Source organism: Nelusetta ayraudi, unplaced genomic scaffold (assembly GCF_046127955.1).
Source record: "Nelusetta ayraudi isolate G7.1 ecotype Tasmania unplaced genomic scaffold, CSIRO-AGI_Nayr_v1 ptg000042l, whole genome shotgun sequence".
NCBI lineage: Eukaryota > Metazoa > Chordata > Actinopteri > Tetraodontiformes > Monacanthidae > Nelusetta > Nelusetta ayraudi.
The window spans coordinates 754,028-777,500 of NW_027466092.1; the positions used below are offsets into that span (position 1 = coordinate 754,028).

The 23,473-nt window shown below is 48.0% G+C and overlaps 1 protein-coding gene across 5 annotated transcripts in view; it reads left to right on the forward strand.

Moving 5' to 3' along the window:
* ptprea (protein tyrosine phosphatase receptor type Ea) overlaps positions 1 to 17,867 on the forward strand; it is a 46,966-nt gene extending 29,099 nt beyond the window's left edge. Inside the window, exons 3-22 of one of the 5 annotated variants that reach the window (XM_076033450.1) lie at positions 4,638 to 4,715; positions 5,244 to 5,340; positions 5,857 to 5,930; positions 6,575 to 6,622; positions 7,510 to 7,646; positions 8,841 to 8,931; positions 9,588 to 9,664; positions 10,155 to 10,191; positions 10,271 to 10,368; positions 11,057 to 11,176; positions 11,615 to 11,781; positions 11,906 to 12,041; positions 12,567 to 12,716; positions 12,860 to 12,953; positions 13,038 to 13,114; positions 13,706 to 13,840; positions 13,920 to 14,045; positions 15,468 to 15,619; positions 15,758 to 15,893; positions 16,026 to 17,867. In XM_076033450.1, the coding sequence (XP_075889565.1) occupies positions 4,643 to 4,715; positions 5,244 to 5,340; positions 5,857 to 5,930; positions 6,575 to 6,622; positions 7,510 to 7,646; positions 8,841 to 8,931; positions 9,588 to 9,664; positions 10,155 to 10,191; positions 10,271 to 10,368; positions 11,057 to 11,176; positions 11,615 to 11,781; positions 11,906 to 12,041; positions 12,567 to 12,716; positions 12,860 to 12,953; positions 13,038 to 13,114; positions 13,706 to 13,840; positions 13,920 to 14,045; positions 15,468 to 15,619; positions 15,758 to 15,893; positions 16,026 to 16,100 (2,100 nt within the window). In that variant the 5' untranslated portion in view covers positions 4,638 to 4,642 and the 3' untranslated portion in view covers positions 16,101 to 17,867. Of the gene's footprint in view, positions 1 to 4,637; positions 4,716 to 5,243; positions 5,341 to 5,556; positions 5,726 to 5,856; positions 5,931 to 6,574; positions 6,623 to 7,509; positions 7,647 to 8,840; positions 8,932 to 9,587; positions 9,665 to 10,154; positions 10,192 to 10,270; positions 10,369 to 11,056; positions 11,177 to 11,614; positions 11,782 to 11,905; positions 12,042 to 12,566; positions 12,717 to 12,859; positions 12,954 to 13,037; positions 13,115 to 13,705; positions 13,841 to 13,919; positions 14,046 to 15,467; positions 15,620 to 15,757; positions 15,894 to 16,025 lie in introns of those variants that run through there. The other 4 variants (XM_076033451.1, XM_076033452.1, XM_076033453.1 and 1 more) reach the window with 4 other exon arrangements.
* Positions 17,868 to 23,473: the final 5,606 nt, after the last annotated feature.

Below are 23,473 nucleotides of genomic sequence, written 5' to 3' on the forward strand. Positions count from 1 at the left end.
AAGCCAAGTAACTTTTCACGCCTGACAGTTGTGGTCAGAAGCTCGATTGCCACTGACGTCAAGCCCTCTGCCTTGCACCGCGGTGCACCAGAGGTTTCAGATTTCTGCCGGGCTCTTTTTTCCTTCCTTCCTCGTCTGCGGGTTTTGCTTCTAAAACCGCTTTTGTTGTTGCCTCGAGGGTAAACAGTCTGGCAGTCTGAGGCTAAGGTAGGGGGTGGAGTGGGAGAAGCGAGTGCCAGCTCAGCCACCACCCACCACCAACACGCATTGTCCACATTCCCCTGCTGATGGATCTGAAGAGACAGAGGGAGACTGTGGCCAGAGACTCTGCAGGTGGTGGGAGTGACAGCTGTCTGTCTGCCTGTCTGTCTCTTTGCGTGTCTCACTAGCTGTGTTTCCATTAACCCTAGAATTGCACCAAACCCGAATATCGCATCAAACAGCTGGTCGTGGACGCGCCTAAATTGCGAGTAAAAAACAAGATTTACCGTCAGTCAGAAGTCCAGACTCATCATCTCTCTGCACTTCCTGCTCGCTCTCAGTCGTTTATCGGTTTGCCCACTGTGACAGCGCGTCACATGTGTGAGCGTTCAGTTTAACGGGCTGCGAGGTGTTCGGGTTCTTCGAAGGGCGGCGGCCTTTTCATCAGCGGCGAGCTGCCAGCCAGACGCCGGATGTGAGACGCAGAGAGGCGAAGACGTGTGCAATAAAACTGTTTTATTAGGTTGTGTGAAAAGTCACAGGGGTTGTTTGTCGTGTCGGAGGAACAAGAAGAAAGTGGTGCAATTTGACGAGGAGTTGCTGTGGGAGCGACTTTTTTTCTTCTTCTTTAGATCTGAAGACCAAGATGTCCTTGTTTTGTTTGCATTTTCTTAAATCCTTTTGTATGTAAGCAAACTTCATCTTCATCATCTTTTTTTTTGACGATGAAGAATTGCAGGAAACGCAGTAAAGCGGGCAGTCCGTCTCCACCGGCTGCCTCTGTTTCCCTGATGGCATCTCAATTATCTGCCAGCTTGAAGCACCAGAAGTGTTGCTACCAGAGTTCAGCTCAGTTCCATCATGTTAAACGTGCAGCAATATTGACGCTTCTCCTCACTCAGAAAGCAGCGTATTTAGCCCTCTGTTTACAGCCTCCTGCTGAAAAGGATGCTTTTTTTTTTTCTTGACCTTACACAACTTTTGGAAGGAGATTAAAAACAAGGTGGTATCAGAGGGCGGAGCCAACGCCTGTTGGGTTGGGTGGGTGTCTGGGAGAGGTGGCATTGCTTTTACACACACACACACACACACACACACACACACACACACACACACACACACACACACACTCTTTGTGAAGCAGCAGGAGCAAGAAGTGAAGGATGAACTTCTTGGTTGAGCAGCAGGACTGTCAGAAACCAGCTGGCCAGGTGAATTCACCACCAGTGTCGACTGTCTCGTCACTCAGGACATAAAGTACAGAAATGACTTCCTGTCTGGCGAGCTGGGACAGTCACCCCGCCTCCCCCCTTCCCCCTCCCCCCTCCTCACTCACTCCCCCCTCCCCTCTAGGCTTCCACTTCCACTATAACGTCTCCTATCGGAAAATAAGGACGCCTCAGAACTTCCCGCGAGCTGACATCTCCCATGACCCACTTCCATCACGGCCGGTGCCGACTCGCCCGCCCGCTGCCAAGTGGAGGGGGGGAGAGAGAGAGAGAGAGAGAGAGAGAGAGGACAATGCTCTGATTAGACGGCGCACAATGCGGCGATAGCTGCTGTTTGCCCCCGGCGGTGCGGCGCGACCTCAGTGTGATGATGATGGTTTTATTTATAGTCATGTGATCTGAGACCCGGTGGGCCCGGACTGGGTTCACGCCACGCCGCGGCGCCGCTGTTCACTGATGAGGGCGACTCGTCCCTGTGAAGACGGAGGAGAGGAAGTCGGCCGTCTCCCGGGAGACGCGCGGTCAGAGAGAGGTCAGGCTAGGGGGCGCCGCAGTGATAAGACCGGGGGGGCTGCGGGGGAGGTTGCGGGGGCAGGGGTTGGGTGGACTGTACCTCGCCGGGGGCGGAGCCTGAAATGTGACGCCGTGTGACACCTCCAGAGGCCACGGAGGAGGAGGAGGAGCCAGGAAGTGGAGCAGTTTAATAGCGGATGCAGCACATGACAGAACTGGTGGTGGGTTCTAACCAGCTGAGCTACTGCCACACACACACACACACACACACACACACTGCTTGTGTTGTTGAAAGTCCCAAAACAGCACAGCGAGTACAAGCACAAGTTTTACCCTCTGTATTTTACACACATTTAACGCACTCCCTCTAGACACATACACACACACACACACACACACACACACACACACACACACACACTCTCTCTCACTCTCATCCAAGCTTGTGACATTTACAAAGAGGCAGTGAGCAGGAGGGCTCTCGTCTCTCATTAGAATTCTTTCATCAGTCGTCTCCCCACGGAGCCTGGACCAGAGGCTTCTTGTCAGGGTTTATTAATCGCTCCAGGAAATATTATTGACCCGGACCCTCTGCTCCCTTTCTCCCTCCCTCCCTCCCTCCATCTCTCTCTCTCTCCTCCCTCCATCCACCACCTCCACCACTGCTGCTGCTGCAGTGGCTGCGTCTCTGCTCCGCTGCTCCCACATTCCTCTGGTGTCCTGCCTGCTGGACGCATTACAGGACACTGCGGCACAGCGTGGAGGCTTCACACACACACACACACACACACACACACACACACACACACACACACACATACAGTGTCTTCATTGACCGTGCACTTGGCCTGGGCTTCTCCTCTATGCGCAGCTGCACACAGCAACGCACTGTGAGAAAGCTCACGTTGGTCTGCAGGATTGTTAGAGCACAAAAAAAAAGAAGCATATTTAGCCCTCTGTTTGCTACCTCCTGCTAACACTAATGCAGAGAGACAGAAACAAGGCGGCCTCAGAGGGTGGAGCCTACACCTGTCTGGTTAAGGGGGAGCATTGTCAATGAAATGGGTTAGTGGCGTTTCTGCAGTTTATGATGTCACAAAGGGCCGACTTTCGGAACAGAGAGTGCACGTTTAGTGAATGTTTTCTGACAAATTGGGAGAGAGTGGAAGAAGTTGTGGACTGACAGCACAGACGCTCGGGTGGATGGAAAAGTTGGAATTTTTCAACATCTTCATCATCATGTTTCCATTTATTATTATTTCGATATGATTTTTATTATTTAGGTTTAATTTATACATATATATGTACATACATATGCGTGTGTGTGTGTGTGTGTGTGTGTGTGTGTGTGTGTGTGTGTGTGTGTGTGTGCGTGCGTGCGTGTGCGTGTGCGTGTGTGTGTGTGTATCTGTGTGCGTGCGTGTGAAAACAAGGATTTCTTGCCTGTTGATATTTCTGAAAGATCAGTTGGCCAGTGAATGAGTGACTGACTGATGGACGTGTCGCTGTCCGGACAGACGAGGTGCAGATTAGCGGCACATTTGTGAAATGAATTTCTGTTTCCCCGCGGGTCGTTCACCGCATTGCTCCTCTGATCTGCGGCGTTTTATTTAAGAGCAGGTGCCGCTGGAGCGGCGGCGGGATGTGAAAGCCTCTCTGCATGCAGAGGCGCAGGGATTGATCGGAGATGCTCCTTTCTGCTCCTTTCTGCCGCTTCCTCTCTGCATCACCAGACACCTGCATGTGTGAAGGGGGAGGCGGGGGGAGAGGACGGGGAAGGGGAGGGGTGGTGAATAACAGATCCTGATTGGCTCCTTCCTCACCACCATTCAGTCCCTCCAGCTCAGCTGGCATCTTTGCCTTTTTTGATTATTTTATTTATTTATTTATTTATTTATTTATTTATTTATTATTTATTTGTCATGCATCTCTTTCTGATAGGATTTTTTTTTTTTTTAATAATACATTTTTGCTAATACGCACTCGTGCCTTTATCCTCGAAATGAATCATCCTTTTACGATAAAGAAAAAACAGAGAGAAAACGTGTCCTCTTTGATTTGCTGAAGCTGCGCTATAAAGATGCACTGATTTGAGCATAAGACACTAGACTGCCATTAAATTAAGATCATTTGTTAAACATTCTTGATAAAGTATGAAGACAGCAGCAATAAGAATGACTCATTTGATGGTGATTAAAACAGGCATAGAGGTATCACAGAGCTCGCGGATAATGCACGTTTATCTCTCTGACTTGAATCTAAACTCAGTATTTTTTTTCCTGTATTTGCGCCTGGTCGGCTGCTCCTCGCGCCAACAAACGAGTCTGGCGGTGAAGCGCTCAGCCTGGTTTCTCATGCGTTGCGCTGTCATGCCTCCGTGTGGACACTTTAGGTATTACAACGCCGGTTTAATGACCCTGACGCAACGAACGAGCAGGATGTGAGTGTGTCGTTCCATTGTGTGCGAGGGAACTTTGCACCCATGCCGCCGCCCCCCACCCCCCCACCCCTCGCCTCCCCTCCCCTCCCCAGCAGCAGAAACGCCTCGGAATGCGGCCTCCTCGGCAGCTTGTTCTGCCTCCGTCCGTGAATGGCGGCGTTATCCAGAGGCCCATGATTCCCGTGCCCGGCCGCTAAATCCAATATAATCTGCTGGTCTTCATCCTGTGTTTTGTTTGTTTTTGTCCTCCGCAGGCACAATGGTCCCGCTTGTGTTCCTGGTGGCGACCACGACGCCGTCCATCTCCACCAGCAGCGGCAACCACACACAGGGTGAGAACGGCGTGGTGTGTGTGTGTGTGTGTGGGGGGAGGGGGAAGGAGGGGCGTGGCACCTTGACATGTGATGCTGAGCCATGCTGGGCAGCAGCAGCAGCAGCAGCTGAGTCGAGATCATCTTCTAGAAATGTGTTTACTCTGCAGCTCCTCGCGAGTCCATGCATCAGCTGGATAATAGCCGTGTTGTTGTGAACTCTGGCTGGCCTCAGCGCTAAATTGCCGCCCTGTCTGTGTGTGCGCGCGCGCGAGTTAGCCCGCGTGCGTTTGCGCCTTGGTAAACACGGCTGATGTCATGCGGCGTGACTCCCTGTTTTGCAGCCGTCTGCCAAATAGAAGAGAAAAATGCAGCTAGAAATCGAGTTATTGAATCTGCAGCTGCCAGGGGAGACGATCGCATCGCGTCGAGTGTCGATTGTTGCGCGGCCAGGGCAATTTGCCAAAAAAGAGGTGGATTGTGTGGTTGCGTGTTGACAATATTCCCCCCCCCCTCCACACCTTGTGTTTGACCTTGACGACCCCTCAGGAGACGAGTCGTCGACCAGCCATCACGTCCTCCCCACCGCGCTGGTGTTGTCGCTGCTGCTGCTCATCGCCATCCTGCTGACCTGGTACTTCCTCAGGTAAACACAATCTCTCTCACACTCACACTCACACACACACACACACACACACACACACACACACACACACCCAGCAGCAGCAGCAGCACCGCCCCGGACTGGGCCTGGCGGCCGGCCAGCCTCAGGGGCAGAGCTCAGGGTGACAAACACTTCCTCCTTTAGTCAGCGAGGGGGGCGGAGCCCAGTCAGGAAGTGTTGCTGTGCGAGCCGCCTCCCTCTCAGTGAGAAGAGAGCAGACAGGCGGTAGCGGCTGTCAGTGGGAGCAGGAGAAGGACAGCGTGTGAGTCCGGGACGTCAGTGTGGTGGAGGTTTTTATCGGAAGCTCAGCCGGAGGTCAGAGATCAGATCAGCTCATGAAAAGGAACAACTTCTCAAGTTTCAGATGGTAGGATGGCGAGGCCTGGGCCAGCCGCCGTGTTCTGTTTTCCGTTCTGCCGCCACCTCACTCCGCTGTCTCTCTCTCTCTCTCTCCGTTTCTCTATCTCTCTCTCTCTCTCTCTCTCCACCTCCACGCAGGTTAAAGAACCAGAGAAAAGCCGTCGTCACCGCCGTCGACAAGAAGGTTCCCAATGGCATCCTGGAGGAACAGGGTGAGGTGGCTTTTCTTTTTATCCGATTCATCCGCTTGTCGGACTGGGTTTCTCGGTGGTGAGAAGAAGTGAGAGAGTCTCTCAGCGCTCAGGCAGCAGGAGGTGTAAAAGTAGCAACAGGTTTGAGAGGAGACGTGCAGGTCGTCCCTCCGCTGCCGCTGCCGTCGTGCTGCACTTCCTGTGGTTCGTCTGAGCAGCAGAAATAGCTTATCATCGCATTCTTGTACGCGGTACCTAAAGTCTGACCCCCCCTCTCTGGCCCCCGGCCTCCGTCCTCATCCTGGACCTCGACGGGCTTCGTATCAATCAGGGCCAAGGAAACGGTAATACAGTCGGCAGGAAGCATGAACTCCATGAACAGGAGCTGTCGAGCCTCCTGGAAGCTCCTTGAAGTCGTGTGTGGCTGTGAGGCATTCGCTCACCCAGCAGCAGCGGAGGAACTAAGAGTTGTTACTGGGAACGCGGTTTCACTCCTGAGACCGTTAGCGGAGTTTTCATCCCGGGCCGGCAGGTTGAGAGAGGAAACCGTCGGCAGCGGACGCGTCTCCCTCTCGGCCACCTTCTGGACTCTAACCGTCTCCGTCGTGACTCAGCGACTCGGGTGGTTGTTTTGTGTCGTGATTGGCTGTGTGGTGTGTTCCCAGACGTTGGCCACATCAGCACGGAGACCCTGTGCACCGTCCTGCCACCAGGTCAGGTATCCAGCAGGGGCGCCAAACACAAGTCCGTTTTCTCTCACTAACAAACTCTGGAATGTCTTCCCGCCATGATTTTGTTTTATTTATTTATTTATTTATTTATTTATTTTTACCAAATTCAACCGAATTGTGGCGCTCCTCCACTAACACCTGTGAAGCTCTGCACCTGTGTGTGTCCGGTGCTGCTGGTAGTCAAACTCACAACCTCCCGTCAGACTGATTCCCTGCTGTCACTGATTTGGCTCAGACAACCTCTGACCAGGCAGGAGTGTGCGTGCGTGCTTGCGTGTGTGTGTGTGCATGCGTTCGTGTGTGTGTGTGTGTGTGTGTGTGTGTGTGTGAGTGTGTAAGGCTGGTGAAAGTTCCACTTCAACAGGAGCCTTTTGCAGCTTTTGCCAGACATTCAGGGACATTGTTAAGGTAACAAATACACGTCTGTAACCAGAAAGTCGTACGAACAGTGTGACACAACCCTGAACAGCGCACACAGCCAAATCTCCCACATCTCCGGGCGATCAGCCGTCACGGCCACTTCTGCTCGGACTCAGGGGCGAAAAGGCAGAACAGGAAGCCAGCTGCCAGAGGAGAGGCTGTGTGAAAGTGTTTTCATTTCATTTCTCTATATTCAGCTGATGGTGATGAAACTGCTGCCAGTGGAACTGGTTCAGTGGTACAGTAACATGTTGAATTCAGGTCAAATCAATGTGTTTGTTAACAGAAATGATGAATTTTAAACCCAATCAACTTATTTTTTGTGATGATTCTTGTGTTCGTGACACTAAATCAGCCGCGACGACCTCTTTAATAAAGCCACACCTCTTTCTTTCTCTCTCTCTCTCTCTCTCTCCCTCTCGCTCTCTCTCTCTCTCTCCTCGCCACAGAACAACAGACCGTGGTCCTGCTACCTCGGTCGCCCACGGCCGCTAAGACCTACTCCCCCATCCCGGTGGAGCACCTGGAGGAGGAGTTCCGGCTCCGCTCGGCCGACGATGGCAAGCTGTTCAGGGAGGAGTATAACGTGAGTGGCCGCCTCCGTGCTCGGACCGGGTCGAAGCCACGTCTGTTTTAGTAACGTCTGTGACCCGTGATGTGACCCGTGATGTGACCCGTGACTTCCAGGGAAAAAAGCAACAACAAAAAGTGACTGGAGCTGTCCATGAGCCCTCACGTTTTAAACTATTTTTAATTATTTCTCGAAATATTTCCACACTTCCACATCATGTTCATTACAGTCTAATTAAAAAAAAACAAAAAAACAATTAACGGGGCTTAACAAAAGGCTCAACATCGTAAGAAGGGAACATTATCTTAGTTCGCTGGCCGGCCCGCATTGTTTCGCCTAGAGTTCCCATCATGCTTTGCGTTTTGACACGTGCCAGTCATATGCAGAGGATCTCCATTGTCTGGAATTGTGGTGCTTGACTCTGCTGTGACTACAGTTGTTGGGATAATTACGCAACAACAAAAGTTCAAATTTCACAAAGTTAAACGGTCACAGTTTTTGTGAGAGTTACGTAACATCAAAAGTTAACTTTTTTTATATTTACTTTACTACGATTGAGGGCATGCGGTTGCGTCTATCTGCATATTGTGAGCGTAGACTCCAGAGAAAAGAAGGCTGTGGAGGTTTGAGCGCTGTCACAATCACTTCTTGTGAGTGGGAACGGACATGAAGAACTGCCTGATCAACCTCCCCTCCTGAGCCTGCTCTGGTAGCTCCGTGTGGGCCCGTGATGAGCGTTCAGTTGCGAAGCCGATCGGCAGACAAATAAGAGCAAATGTGAGCCGATGGTCTCCTCAGTAGAATTAGACGCTGTGCAAGTATAACTGGGGGTTTTAACCACACACTCAGTTCACACAGTGGCTATGACCAGAGGTGTGTTTCCTGCTGCCTGTGACACACACACACACACACACACACACACACACACACACACACACACACACACACACACACAAAAATAGTCTGCTGCATAATTTTTGTGTATGACGGAGGATGTGAGTCAAAGCAGGCACATGACTACCAGTCAGTGTGTAACCTGCTGGAGCCTGAAGCCTTTAGATGGGGGAGGAGGTGCAGCTGTAGTCCCGCCCCCTTACATCCTGTGCACACAGTGGTTTTAACACTCCACCTTGTCTGCTGTTGTTTCATCTTTTTCTTTCTTTCTTCCTTCCTTCCTTCCTTCTTTCTTTCCTTCTGTCTGTTTTTCAGTTCCTGCCGGGCGGCACGGCCACCGGCACTTACGAGGAGGCCAACAAGGACGACAACAAGGAGAAGAACAGATACCCCAACATCCTCCCCTGTGAGCCCACTCTCTGTTTCGGCAGCACCTCGGCTTTCTGTTGACTCACAACCAGAGAACACAGCTTCCTGTTTGTGCGCGCACGTGTTTTCGCACGTTTTTTCGCACGTTTTTTGTTTCTTTTTGTTCCTTTCTTTAACTGCTGACAGCTCACGATCCACTTCTACCAACACAGTTGCTTACAGTAACCACTTGTTCTTCTCGGTAAGTCAGGGTAGAATAGAATACAGTGCCTTTATTTGTCCCACATTTGAACAATTTGCATAACAGCAGCATATGCAGTGCAAAGAGATGGGAAAAAAAATGAATTAAAAGAAATAAAAATTAAAATAATTATTTTTAGAAAATAAGAAATGAAAACATATATCTGTAACTTGAACTTGATCTGTAACAGAAACTTGTTATATAATTATATCCACATGTTTTACATAACTGAATAAGTGTTTAAAAAAAAAAAAAGTAAATAAATGTGTTATTAGTTGGTGTTTTGTCAGAACTGTTGCCACTGTCTGGCCGCCAGTCGAGGTTAGAAGAGGTTGTGCGGAGCGAAGCTCGTTGGCCAGCCAGCGGCCAGAACCGCAGAACAACACTTCCCCTGTCCACCGCCCCCAAAATGAGCGAGTGTCACTCTGAAGCGCCTGTTTTTCCTCCACCAGACGATCACTCCAGAGTGGCGTTGACCCAGCTGGATGGAAACCTCTGCTCGGACTACATCAACGCCTCCTACATCGACGTGAGTTCCCATGTTCTCGTGTCACCGCTTACAAAAACAAATTTGATCCGTGGCCCGAAGTCCCAAATCGCAGAGCCGTCTCCGTGTGTGGCTCGCCACTTCTCCACTGTGCCAGATCTCAGCTGTGCCAGATCTCAGCTGTGCCAGATCTGAGCTGTCTGGTGTTGTCCAGGATGAAGCACTGCGGTGTCGCACTGACTAAACCGAAGCCTCCTTTTCTGAAAACCGCAAACTCCGTCCTTCTTTGTTAGTTTGTACTGCATTATTCTCAGTGAGAACACACTGCTACACGCTGTCTTCAAACTATTCAACATTAGAATTGTGTGATTTGGGACTTTGGTCAAGAGTTTTTCACTTAGAACTTCAGACTTATAAAGGGACCCTACAATCCACACGTCCTGCACAACCGTTTTTTATTTTTTATTATTTTTTTTTTTGCTGTTGTCGTTTTTCCAACGTTTTTTTTTAACATAATTGGTGTTATTTACAGGGCTACACTGAAAAGAACAAATTCATAGCAGCACAAGGTAAGCTGGAGTTCACCAGAAGATGCTAATAACACCGGATATGAATCCTAAATAATAAGCCAACATTTTGTCCCCGCAGGCCCCAAAGAGGAGACGGCAGCAGACTACTGGAGGATGATCTGGGAGCAGAAGGTGGCGACGGTGGTCATGCTGACCAACCTGAAAGAACGGAAGGAAGTGAGTCACTTCAGCGTGTTCTTTCTTTTCTTCTGTTTTTTTCACTGGAGTTGCAACTGACTTGACTCATGCTTTGAACATAGAAACATGTCCCAACTTTCCAGGAATGAGAGAAAGAAACCAAATTTTCTTCTTTCCTATTAAACGTATTGTACGCTGAACCACTGTTCTGGGATTGGCCCTAGGTGATGTCACAAGGGGGTTCTGATACTCACCGGTGCCTGCGGCCAGTTATCGAGGCTTTAGTCCAGCTTTCTTCTTTGTTCCCAAACGCTACGACGCTGCAAATACGCAGAAGTTTCCTCCTCTTCTGACAACAAATGAAGATGTGAGAATCTGGCGCGGCGACCTTGAACTTGACTCTGAATTTGTCCCTTTCACATCTCTTTTCACCAAAAATAAAAAAATCCTCAGTCTGAGCTGTCGGCGCTCAAGGCTGGCTGAGCACCGAGGGGAGGGGATCCAGGCCGAGCCGATCGATGAGATGAGAATTTAAGTCGGTCGCGCGGACGGGTTAGAAATCGATGGCGGTTTATCGCGCCGTAATGGCCTCGGTACGTCCGTCACTGAGCCGCTCTCACCTCCGCCACTCCCGCTAATCCTGACCGACTGCCGAGCGTGCGTCCGCATCTGAGCGGATGGCCCGTGTCAGTCCGCTGAACTAACGGCCCCTCGCTGCCCCCTGCAGGACAAGTGCCACCAGTACTGGCCGGATCAGGGCTGCTGGACCTACGGGAACGTCCGGGTGGTGGTGGAGGACTTCACCGTCCTGGTGGACTACACCATCCGCAAGTTCTGCATCCAATACGTACGCTTCCAACGCTGCACGTCACCGCTGAGACATTCCTCCCCGTCCCATCGTGTGCCGATCCGGCATCAGACACAGAAAGTTCATACAAAGCAGGAAAAAAGTCGTATTTACACATGTAGAAGAAGTTATGAACAATATAATTTAAGTGAAGCAACAGCCATAGAACAAAAGCAAGGAGGTAGGCAGATACTTTATTCATCTCTCAAATTCTGTGTATCCCATAGCTCACAGTACACATAATACAGTACATACATACATACAGTACATAAAAGGACTGATAACACACACAACCATAAAAAAAAACAGCCATTCAATCAATGAGAGAACATCAGTGTGAGCCTGATGGTGTGTAAAGGGCAAAGCAATAATCAATAGAAGAGCCTCCCAGACGTTCGGCTGAACTCAAAGCTTTTCTCTTTGTGTCTGGTCGTTCAGCAGTCCAGCGACAGCAGCAGCAAAACTCCCCGACTGGTCACGCAGCTCCACTTCACCAGCTGGCCCGACTTCGGAGTTCCCTTCTCGCCCATCGGAATGCTCAAGTTCCTGAAGAAGGTGAAGGCGGTCAACCCGCCCTTCTCCGGACCCATCCTGGTGCACTGCAGGTACCAGCAGGCGGCGCCGTGTCATCCCTGCGCCTCCTTCCTCTTCTGTATTTTTGTGTATCATACAGAAAAAACAGATGTGGTTCTGTTGACTCTTGGCTGTGTCCCGCCTCCCTCCCTGCAGCGCCGGCGTGGGCCGGACCGGCACCTTCATCGTCATCGACGCCATGATCGACATGATGCACGCCGAGCAGAAGGTGGACGTGTTCGGCTTCGTGGCCAGGATCCGAGAGCAGCGCTCGCAGCTCATCCAGACCGATGTGAGTCTGCTGCTGCTGCTGCTGCTGCTGCTGCTGCTGCGGTCCGTTCGTGGTCACCGTTGTTGCTGTTTTAGTGACGCTTTGAAACCAGCGTTAGCTTCGGGTCAGGGTGACACCAGGGCCGGCGCCGAAACCTCCACTGGGTCCCACAGACAGAGCGCCTGTGTGCGAAGAGGCATTTTAAGGGGGGGAGGAAGGAAACCTATGGGGTTGAATAGTGCGCCTCCTGGTGGAGGTCGGGGTGTAGGGCGCCAGGATGGCTTGAAATGTCACTGCGTGTGTGTGGGGCAACCTATAAGGTGTTACAACTGTACAGGGCCCCTCATCAAGACAAACATTAGTTCCACGTCTGGTGGCTCAACCTGTTTTCAGCCATATTCATAGCAAAGCTGTTTAGTTATGACAGATTTATCGCCAAAAAATGGTTTGTTTGGGTTTTTTTTCTGTTTTATTTAAACCGGAGTCAAATTCCTTGTTTGTGTGTGTGTGTGTGTGTGTGTGTGTGTGTGTGGGTCCTCCCCTCAGACGCAGTACTCCTTCATCTACCAGGCCCTGCTGGAGTACTTCCTGTACGGGGACACGGAGCTGGACGTGTCGTCACTGGAGGGACACCTGCAGAAGCTGCACAACACCCACACAGAGGGCGACCGCGTCGGCCTGGAGGAGGAGTTCAAGGTACCGCACCCGCACCTGTGTGTGTGTGTGTGCGCATGTGTGTGTGTGTGTGTGTGTGCGTGTGTGTGTGTGTGTGTGTGTGTGTGTGTGTGTGACCGGCAGTCGTCGGTGTTGGCATGACTCATTCGATCTCTCGGCACCAGAAACTGACCAACATGCGGATCATGAAGGAGAACATGAGAACCGGGAACCTTCCGGCCAACATGAAGAAGAACAGAGTGCTGCAGATCATCCCATGTGAGGCCCCGCAGGCAACTCACAACGCAGCAGGTTGTTGACTCCCGGCGAACATGTTTGTGAACGACTGTTGTCCTCTCGCAGACGACTTCAACAGAGTGATCCTCTCCATGAGACGAGGCCAGGAGTTCACCGACTACATCAACGCTTCTTTCATAGATGTGAGCAATATTTTGTTGACTTGTTTTGTCGCTTGTTGTTGCACGGAAGATTTGAAAGGTCCCAGACTGTACGCAAACACACCAACATTTTCAGAACCCTTTTTTTAAATCAACGACAGAGAGGCACCTCTGTTCATTATTATTACGACTACTTTTATTATCATTACAATAAATGTCTAGAAAACGGCATAGTTAGCCCTCTGTTTACAGCCTCCTGCTAAAAGTGAGGCTTTGTTGGGCCTTGCACACATTTTGTTTTGGAAGGGGCCGAAAGCAAGGCGGTGGTGGCGCTCTTGATTGATTTTCAATAGACATTAAAACAACATGTTCTCTGCATACTGCATCACATTATATATTTTTTCCTCCTATGAGGTTGCTCACCGAAACACTCCCTCCATCTGCTGCTGCTCCGCCCCCTCTGTCACATTGCAGAACCCATTGTGGCTCCACCAGTCAAAAAGTTTGCCCACCCCCGGAAGAGAGACTGAATCAGATGTTTCGGCTCTGATTCACCGAATGATTCACTTGCACCGACAGTCACTGTTGCACTTTTTAGCTTTGTGAAAGAAGTGTGTTTGCTGCCCCCCTCAGGGCTACAGGCAGAAGGACTACTACATCGCCACGCAGGGCCCGCTGCCTCACACGGTGGAGGACTTCTGGAGGATGGTGTGGGAGTGGAAGTGCCACTCCATTGTCATGCTCACGGAGCTCCAGGAGAGGGAGCAGGTGAGCTGCGGCGCTGCCTCCGTGGTTCACGCTGACTTTAGTCAACTGACTCCTGTGTTTGTCTTGTGGTTGTTTGCAGGATAAATGCTGCCAGTACTGGCCGGCCGGGGAAACGGCCACGTACGGCGACTACAAAGTGGAGCAGAAGGGAGACACGCTGTGCGACACATTCAGTCTGAGAGACTTGGTACTGACGTTTGTTCCGGTAAGCAGAACAACCGTCCAACAAGAACAATAATCAGTGATAATAATCAGTGTTTTGGTGGTCTTAAAGGGTAATTGTAATTTTAGCACCGCCTTTGAATGGCTGATGGTGTTTGATAAAAAAATTTTCACGTGAAAAAAAAAAACCCTCCAACACATGAATATAAAAGCAAAGCAGTCAACTTTCCCTCCAGCAGAAACCGACTTCATTTATTTTACTGCTATTACTGCCACATAAAATGGAAATCATGGAATGAAAATCGAAGCTGCTGCCGCTTTTATTTAATTCCTGTTTTTTTTTTTTTTTTTCCATCATGAGTTTTGCAGAAAAGTGATGCTTCCTTTTATCGATGGTGATGATGATAATATCCAAATGCGAACAATAACAGCTTATCTGTGATCTGCCTTCACAAAGGGGACAATTTGCACTGTGGTTTCATGTCATTTGCGACTCCAGTTTGCCAGCCAAATTGATCTGGCCGCATCATTAACATCATCTGCTCCCGGAGAATTGAATTCCTTATTGTACCAGCATGCAAATGAGTCTGACACTCATTTTCCACCCGGGGGTGCATAGCATCGTAGAACCGGTTCAGCCCTGCCTTCTGCAGTTTATTTGTTACTGCGGCTGGCAGCAGCGTAGATTGACAATACAGACAGCAGGTCTTGATATTACAGATCCAACATGGAAACATTACTGAGAGACTTTGGTCCATGTTGACCTTTTCTGGGACAATCTCTATAAACCCTGTGACCTGTCAAAGTCACGAAATGACATTTCTGATCCATTCAACATCCATGTACAGGCCTGAATCACTGACTCTCTGCCTCGTGAGTGGATGATGAGTGAAAGCAATGAAGCATCCAGTCAATGTGACTGTGATAAGAATCATAATCCTGCTTTTTTTAAAAAAAAAAAAAAAAAGGAATTAAAAAAAGGAAAGGAAAGGAAATTTTTTGGCAAAACATTTTCATTTTTACATTTCATTATCTTGAAGATTTAAGTCTAAAAAAGGTAAAAACCCCGTTGACGGAGCTGTTCTTGTCAAATAAAATCATGTCTTTAAAGTGTAAATTTAATTTCACGTAATTAATTGAATTGAATTGAATTGAAATGAATATCAAATGATAAGTTCGGCAGCCAAATGGCCGTTAGAGGGGAGGGAAAAAATCGGAGGTGAGTTCATCTGGCAGGAAGCCTGTGAAGACGATCCGTCGGGGAGCGGCTGCTCTGACATTTCATCAAATCCAACACCCCGCATCACCTCTCAGAGGCTCCTTCCTCCCTCCGGCTCCACTCACTCCCTCACTCACCCACTGCACACTTAACCTCCACCGACACCCCACCTGCCAGTCTCAGCTCACACATAAATCGCATTTGGATGATATTAGCGTCTCACGTGCCCCCCCCCCACCTCCCCAGGAGAAGCAGACGAGGGTCATCCGCCACTTCCACTTCCACGGCTGGCCAGAGGTCGGCATCCCTGCCGAGGGCAAAGGCATGATCGACATCATCGCCTCGGTGCAGCGACAGCAGCAGCAGTCGGGGAACCATCCCATCGTCGTACACTGCAGGTATCCTGGCCGCCTCCGAACCTCACACACACACACACACACACACACACACACACACACACACACACACACAACATGGTGGTGTTGCATCATGACACTGTGCGCTAACTCCCTGCGCCTGTGTGTGTGTGGCTGCAGCGCCGGTGCGGGCCGGACTGGTACGTTCATTGCACTGAGCAACATCCTGGAGCGGGTCAAGGCCGAGGGCCTGCTGGATGTGTTCCAAACTGTGAAGAGTTTACGCATGCAGAGGCCCCACATGGTCCAAACAGTGGTGAGTGTCGGCGGCGCCGTGGTGGAGCAAGGCAGGGTTTCCATTGAGACGAGCGATTAGCTGCGAGCTAACCGAGCTAATCAAGCTAACCGAGCTAATCCCGCCTCTCTGTCTCCCCTCCCTCCCTTTCAGGAGCAGTACGATTTCTGCTACAGGGTGGTACAAGACTTTGTCGACATTTTCTCGGACTATGCCAATTTCAAATGAGGAGTTTTGCCTTACAAAAAAACAACAACAAAAAAAAAAACAAAGAAGAAAAAAAAAATCAAGAGTGCTTTTTAAACGTGGTTTTCTAAAAGCTGGTTTGTCTGTCAGTGTGTGTGCGTTTCTTCCTCTTAACTCGGTCAGACGATCTATTTTGCTATGCACTTGCCCACTAAAAGTCCCTCCTGGCTGTGAGACGCCGTTACGTCGGAGAAGGAAACGTGTAAATGATGAGAAAGGAAAAAAACAGATTAATAATGTATATTTCACATCATGTATCATGATTATTTTTTTTGCCATCGAGTGTCCGTCTCGTTGTATAATAATGTACTTTAAATGTTGACAAATGTTATTTTGGATCGACCGCGTAATATTTTTAAAAGAAGAAGTTGTCGCTATTGTAAATGTATTTATGTACTGACGTCGACATTCCTTTGAATTTTGAGAATGTTGTGTGATTTTTTGTTTGTTTGTTTGTTTGTTTGTTTGTTTATGTTTATGTTTAATGTAACAACCCACAGAGCACTCGACATATATTTCTGACCGACCTCTGAGACCAGAGGACATATTTTTCAAAAATCTCTCGTCGAACCTCGAGCTACGCGCCCATCGCCATGCGTTGTCGGGAAGACAGAATAAACCGCTTCGGCCGCGCCGCAGAGAGAGGAACGGAAACGGGATAGAGCTCGACGTTATGCAACTCTGGCCGAGGGTCTCGCAGCTAAACAAACCTACCGTACCTCATGAAGACGTGGTGTGCAACCGCATTTAACAATGGATGTAACGCGACTACGGTCTGCCTTCTTGTCTGTAGACGACCACACAAAAAAAAAGTATTTTGCTAAACTATAAGAAAAAAAAAAGAAAAAGACTGCACATTGAAAGAAAAAGAAAAAAAAAGCACATCGTACTTACACTTCTGCCAAGAACCAACCAATGTTTAAGAGTATGGCTTTATTTATACTAGGTGTATTAAACAAATCCGAGATTATACCAGGTTTTTTTTTTCCTTTCTAACAAGTCAGTGCCATATTTGCTTCTTTTTTTTTGAGACAACAGAGGAACAAACAGACGTTGATCCTAAATGCAAATGTCGGCCTGCGACATGCGCACAGTGAACACGGGTGAGTCCCACACGGCGCACGTGTGGCGTTTCAGTGCCTGCTCCGTGCCAGAGGAACAAACTCCGCCCACCCTCCTGCTCCTGCTCCTCCTCCTCCTCTACCTGCTCCTCCTCCTCCTCCTTCTTCTGTGTTATTTATATCAGAATTATAGCCGCCGTCATGCATAGGAAGAAGAAAAAGTCAGCGTGAACGTGAAGCCGCTTCCTCTTCACTCAGCCGCCACCTGTCTGCTTCCCTGACAAACACCTGGATGCGCTGCCAGTGTGTTGACGCTGTGCGTAAACACGGCTCGACAGTGTGATGTGAGATTGTTGTGATTGTGGCCCGAGTCGACAGGAAGTGTCACGTGATCCGTCCTCTGTGTGTGTGTGTGTGTGTGTGTGTGTGTGTGCGTCATGTGTGAGACGTGAGGTCCAGCACCTGAAGAGACAGAACAAAAAGATTAATTGGGGCTGTGACCTCCCTCTCTGTCCGAACGTCCATCTGTCCTTTCATCAGTCAGTCAGTCAGTCAGTCAGGTGGCTCCTGATTGGACTGCAGCTCTTCACTCCTCTCTCCTCGCTGTGTGTGGCCTGTCTCCTTTTCTCTGGACTCTCATTGTCTTTGAAAACTGCTATTTGCAATATTAAATTAATCTGATAAAAGATTTTGGGCTGTTTATTTATTGTCCCTTTGGTAACATTCATGTGGTGCTACTGTCTTTGTGGCATGAGTCTACATTACTTATACACTGTATATTTAGGCATATGTGTTGACACCGATGTCATTTTTTTCATAGGAAGCATTTCATTTCATTTATTTGTTTGTTCTGATCACAATATCACATAACACCAATATTATTCCAATTCAAAAAAAATGTAATGATCATTAAATGGTCAGAAGGGAGCAGAAAGAAGAAAAGCGTTTGAACTTGAATGCATTTGCAATAATTCTCCAAGAAAGGCGGCGCATCAGAATCTGAGACGCACAGTGTTGGAATATTTATCTTATCCTTCAGTTTAACTCGGCTGTAGGCCGTCTCTGTAAATACGACCTTGAAACCCAAATACAGCGATGGCAGAGTTGAGGGCGACCAGCTGTCAGGCTGATGTTTGCTCGTCCTCGCTCGTAAAGTTTTCAAGGTTGCTCTTCAAGAAACAAGAAATCCCCGGCCCTGGTTTTTCCCCAATGTGTTTTTTAAATACCTCAACCAAGAAGAAGAAAAAAATCTTTGAATGGCACATGTGAACCATGGTGAAAACCAGGTCAACACTAACTTCTTCTTTAGTGTCAACATGTTCCTTCTTTAGACATTAAAAGTCACAATTTCACACCGTTGGTTGACGCAAAAGCAGATTTTCTGCAGCCCGGTAAGTACCATTTAAGGCCAAGAGAGGGCACCGCACTCCAATCTTAATGGAAATAATAGAGTCAATTAATTTAAAGGCTCAGTCTGCAGGATTTAGCAGAATCTAGTGGTTAGAAAGCAAATTGCAAATGATTGAAAACCAGTTTTGTGATTGTGTCTGCGGCCACGTTCAGCTACCAAAAAAAAAACATGAATCCCTGTTTAGTTACACTGGATCTCACCGTGCGCTCATAGCAGCTGTGATGTAACTGTGACATCAGCAAAACCTGATCTGAATTGATATATTACTGCTATTCATTACAATAGTTTGTTTAATAAGTACCGTTAATAGTTAGTTGTGAGTAAATAAAGCCAAGCGTATGTATATGTGTGTGTGTGTGTGTGTGTGTGTGCGTGTGTGTGTGTGTGTGTGTGTGTGTGTGTGTGCGTGTGTGTGTGTGTGTGTGCGTGTGTGTGTGTGCGTGTGTGTGTGTGTTTATACAGTATATATATACTGTATACTGTATGTATCATGCAAATAGAACTTACACACACAGGGCAATTCCGGTGGAAAAAATGCTAATCCAATATGCTACTAATTCATGTTCAACTGTAACAAGGACAAATTGGCAATTTAATGCAACGATGAAATGAGAACATTAGGACAACTTGAGGAATCCTCTGAACACTGAACACATCGCTGTTGAAATGTGGTTGGGTCAAGGTCCAGCTCTTCTTTCTGACTTGCTGTTATTTTTAACCACGCATGTGGACCTTTGCCACAAAGAACTCGAGTCTCATGCTGAACTGAAACTAACAAACATGGCATCGCCACCGACACAGCTTAACAAGGAACAAATCACATGTACCATACATCACAATAAGGCCTTAAAAGGAGAGAAACGGGAGTATCACTTTCAGGATGTCGTGGGAGTGTTGTTTCGCTGTCGTAGTTGGAAAACGCAGATTTTTACAAGCCGTGCTGAGAAGTTGATGATAGAAGAAGAGTCGTCAAGAGATACTTTCTTATCTTATCTTGCAGTAACAAAAAAAACCCTCTTTGTGGACTATTTCCACTTCCTCTTGGCTTCCATTGCCATGGCAACGTTCCGAAACGGGAGTCCCAAATGCCAGTGTGTGTGTGTGAAGGGTCATATGAATTATGGATTAACCCTCACCGAGGGTCTTATTTTGATTGACCCTGAACTAATTATATTTGGTCGGCCTCAAAGCTTGCCTGTGTCCCGCTGCTATAACGTCGATGCTCACAGTATTCATCGGCTTGTTGATGCACCGGCCAATGAAAGGCTGTAATGTATGTCTCCGTTATTGTGCTGCCACTTCTTCGCCCCCGACGGTGGTTTTCAGCCTCCTCTGAATGGAACATGTGACCTCAAAGCCAAAACAATGACGTTTTTCAGCCATCGGGTTTAATTATATGGCATCCATACAGGCTGAAAGTAGTGAGTAGTAGTGAGTAGTGGCAGCTTGTGACAAATATTCGAAATGATATGAAGGATTTCAGAACAAATGCCTTCCTAACTCAGTAATAATTCTTATTACTCCCATTATTAAAAAACCTATCATGACAAAATCTGAAATTGCGTCCATCTTGCCAAACAGTCTAAAAAGTGTTTTCAGTTGATCTTATTACCCTCTAACCAATCAGCTTCCCTAAAACCTCTAACCCCAGACTATTGACTGTAAACAATGATGGGTGGAGTCGTCATGATGTCACCCATTGGTTGGCAAGCACTTGTTCTGAAGCCCAGAAGTTGGTTTCTCTACTTCCTGAGCTTCTGGTTCTTTTTGAAATGGAAAAATATATATATTTGTGGGTAGTAGCAGAGGTGAGCAGTGATTGGTGCTTGAGTGCAGCGTGTGAATCCAACACACGCCCACCGTGGTGGTAAGTCGACGACAGCTGGCTGCTAAGCAGTGGTCTGTGAAGGTTCTCAGCCATCCAGGCCATCTTAAGGTGGAAGGGTTGAGTTAAGGCAACTGGACCTGTTCCTGTGATCTTGAAGACGTTTCACCTCTCTCCCGAAAGGCTTCTTCAGTTCTGAAAGGTGTTGGAGAGTCCCCGGTATTTAACCACCAGGAGGTGTGGCTGGGTCTAAGGCTGATGGTACCTGCTATTAGCAAGTTGTTGATTCTGCTAATAGAGTGAAACCCATGAGTCGTTAATCTAACAACCTACTCTGACCTCTTTGGATGAGAGGCGAAACGTCTTCAAGATAACTCAACCCTTCTTCCGACTAAGCACTAGCCACGCCCACTTACAGCAATTTATATCTGAACCAATTTGTAATGGTGTGAAGTTCTGTATTGACAATTTGAGTGTATTTGCAACCACTTTTGGCGCCCCCCTTAGGCCAAAAGACAGAATGCAGGTGTTCTGGCACTTCACTGCAGTGGCCTCCTTCTGGAAACCAGAAGCTCTGCCATATCTTTTTATACAACCGGTGTCACACCCCCATTAGTTGCACCACGTGATCATTTTCCTCACTGAGTCGAGTGCCAAGCCTGGTGGACCTAAACGGTAACGCTGGCATGTTTGGTTGTATTTCTTTTTTTCAATTTTGTGCGGTGAAGCCGTTGCCGGCTGCCTCTCCAACCATCACGCCTCAGCGCCGCTGCGGCTGATGGACGATGACGCGCGCGAGGCTGAAAACACGGAGTCCTGCAGCAGCGTCAACATCCTGTGAATGAACCGGAGATCCTGGCCGCCTTGGCCCGTCTGCTCTGTAATGTCTTGTTAAAGTTGTTCTCTCTTCCCACAGCAGCCTCGCCACACTCAGAAACCGTCTCGGAAGAGGGTTTAGGTCTCACCGTAATTCCATCAGGCTGCTCTTACCGGAACATTAATACGGCGCAATGTCCTCAAAATGCATTACAAGCGTTACCCTATTCCTCTCCTCCACCCCTCCTCCCCTCCACCCCATCAGGCTGATGCATTCTCCCCCCCCCCCACCCGAGTTTCTTTTTCAGGAAACCCAGAATAGGCCAAGACAGACACACGGACCGCAGAGCTTCCTCATTTCTTCAGAGGAAGGAGCCCATCGATATTCCACCACCAATTTATACCACCACTAAGGCATAAAAATTGTTTTCAAAAACCGTGCTTGTCCAAGATAGCCTTACACCACATGCTCCACTAGGAAGGCTACTATAGGACGTTGCTGTGCTTGAACCCAGAACCTGTTTCATGTACAGAGCTTCTCTAAAGTGGAGTGTACGAACAGGATACAGTATGAATGCTAGGTCAAATGTGATTCTCAAAAAACTCAAGTTGAATGATAACATGCTGCTGTAATCTGTTGCCTTCCCATTGTTTGTGCTCTTAATTTAGTGTTTATATGAATTTAATTATTTTAATCAACTTACTTTCAAGTATTTGCGTCGCTTTATATTTTGTTGTGACTTTGGTTCTATTATTTGTTTTGTCTTATGTCTGTTACTCTTCTAGATATGTTTTATTTTAATATGTTTGTGAATTGGGTTGAATCACTGGTTTTGTTCTGTACTTATTGCAGTTTGAGTTGTTATAACATTATAATATTTTTTCCCTACATTATCTTTGTTTTGTGTTTTTTGTTGTCTAATTTCTTCTTAATGTGTAAGTGAGCAATAACGATGTAATTATGTTTATGTATCATGAAATGTTTTTAACATTGCTTCTCCTTTTCCTTTTTAAAACGACTTTTAGGACCCCAGGAAGACTGATGGGGATCCAAACCAATAATCACATGAAGAACCGTACACTTGGGATGACAAGCCAAAAAAAAACAAAACAAAACAAAAAAACGCAAGTCAAACATCGACACAGCAAGAAGGTTCAGTTCATAATAAGGGGAGATTTGATGACACGTTTTCACCGCAGGACCTGGAAGGAGAATTTCACATGGGCAGGTCAGCAGGATATTCATCAGTGTCGTTATCTTGAATGAACTCACAGTGAGAATAATGAAGCCAATCACAGGCCTTTCTTAAAAAAATAAATAAATACAGAACGATATCTGACACTTAGATGGTGACGAGGTCATTACTGCTGATTGATCCTCGCAAGTGAAGCTTGACCAGATGGAACCAGCTGGCGGGTCCCGACTGAGTGACTCAGTGGCTCGAACGCCACTCTCAGCGCCACTCAGTGGGAGGAGGAGCCGTCTGATCAAAAATTCAATAGTCCGATGACGCTCGTGTTTGCTGATTGTTTGCGGTCCAGTAAAAAGGCCCCAGCCCCTCCCCCTACACCCACTCCCCCGACCCCTGTCTTTCCTGTGGGCTGAGGAACCACTAAGTGATGTGTCAAGTGCAAAAATGGGGAAGCAGAATTGAGAAAAGGCTGAAAAGTTTGGTTTTGTGGTTTCTTTTGCTCTTTGCAAGAACAAGGCCGGTGTTGTTCCACGTGAGGCTCCATGAGTTCAATATCAGCTACCAACCATCATCACACCTGGATCCTCATGTGTTCAATCACTCGCTTCCTCTTAGTATTGTGTCAGTCTCCCTCTGCGCTATTGCTCTGGATGGGCAGGAGCCATGATGCTGAAGATAAATATGATGATCTCATTGTTCTCATGCTGCTGCCATAAAAAAAAAAAACAAAAAAAAAAAACGCCTTCCCCCCCAGGAATGCAGGAGCCGCCGGCGTCGCAACTGTTGAGGAAATAGAAAAAGTCCTGTTCTAATACTTGGAGCTGTTCTCATCGCTGGGGCAAGTCGGTGCAGCCGAACGTGATGTTGCAAAACCTGAGGAGCGTTTGCAACATCTCACTTCTTGAGAAGCAGGAAACCATGTGTCCCACCCTGACAACTGGTAACCGCGGGGGAAAAGAAACACTCATTTAAGTTGAACCATTTTTTTTATTACTATTTGATTAAGCAAACTTGTTATAAAGAAAAAAGTAAAAGAAGATAGTTTGGCT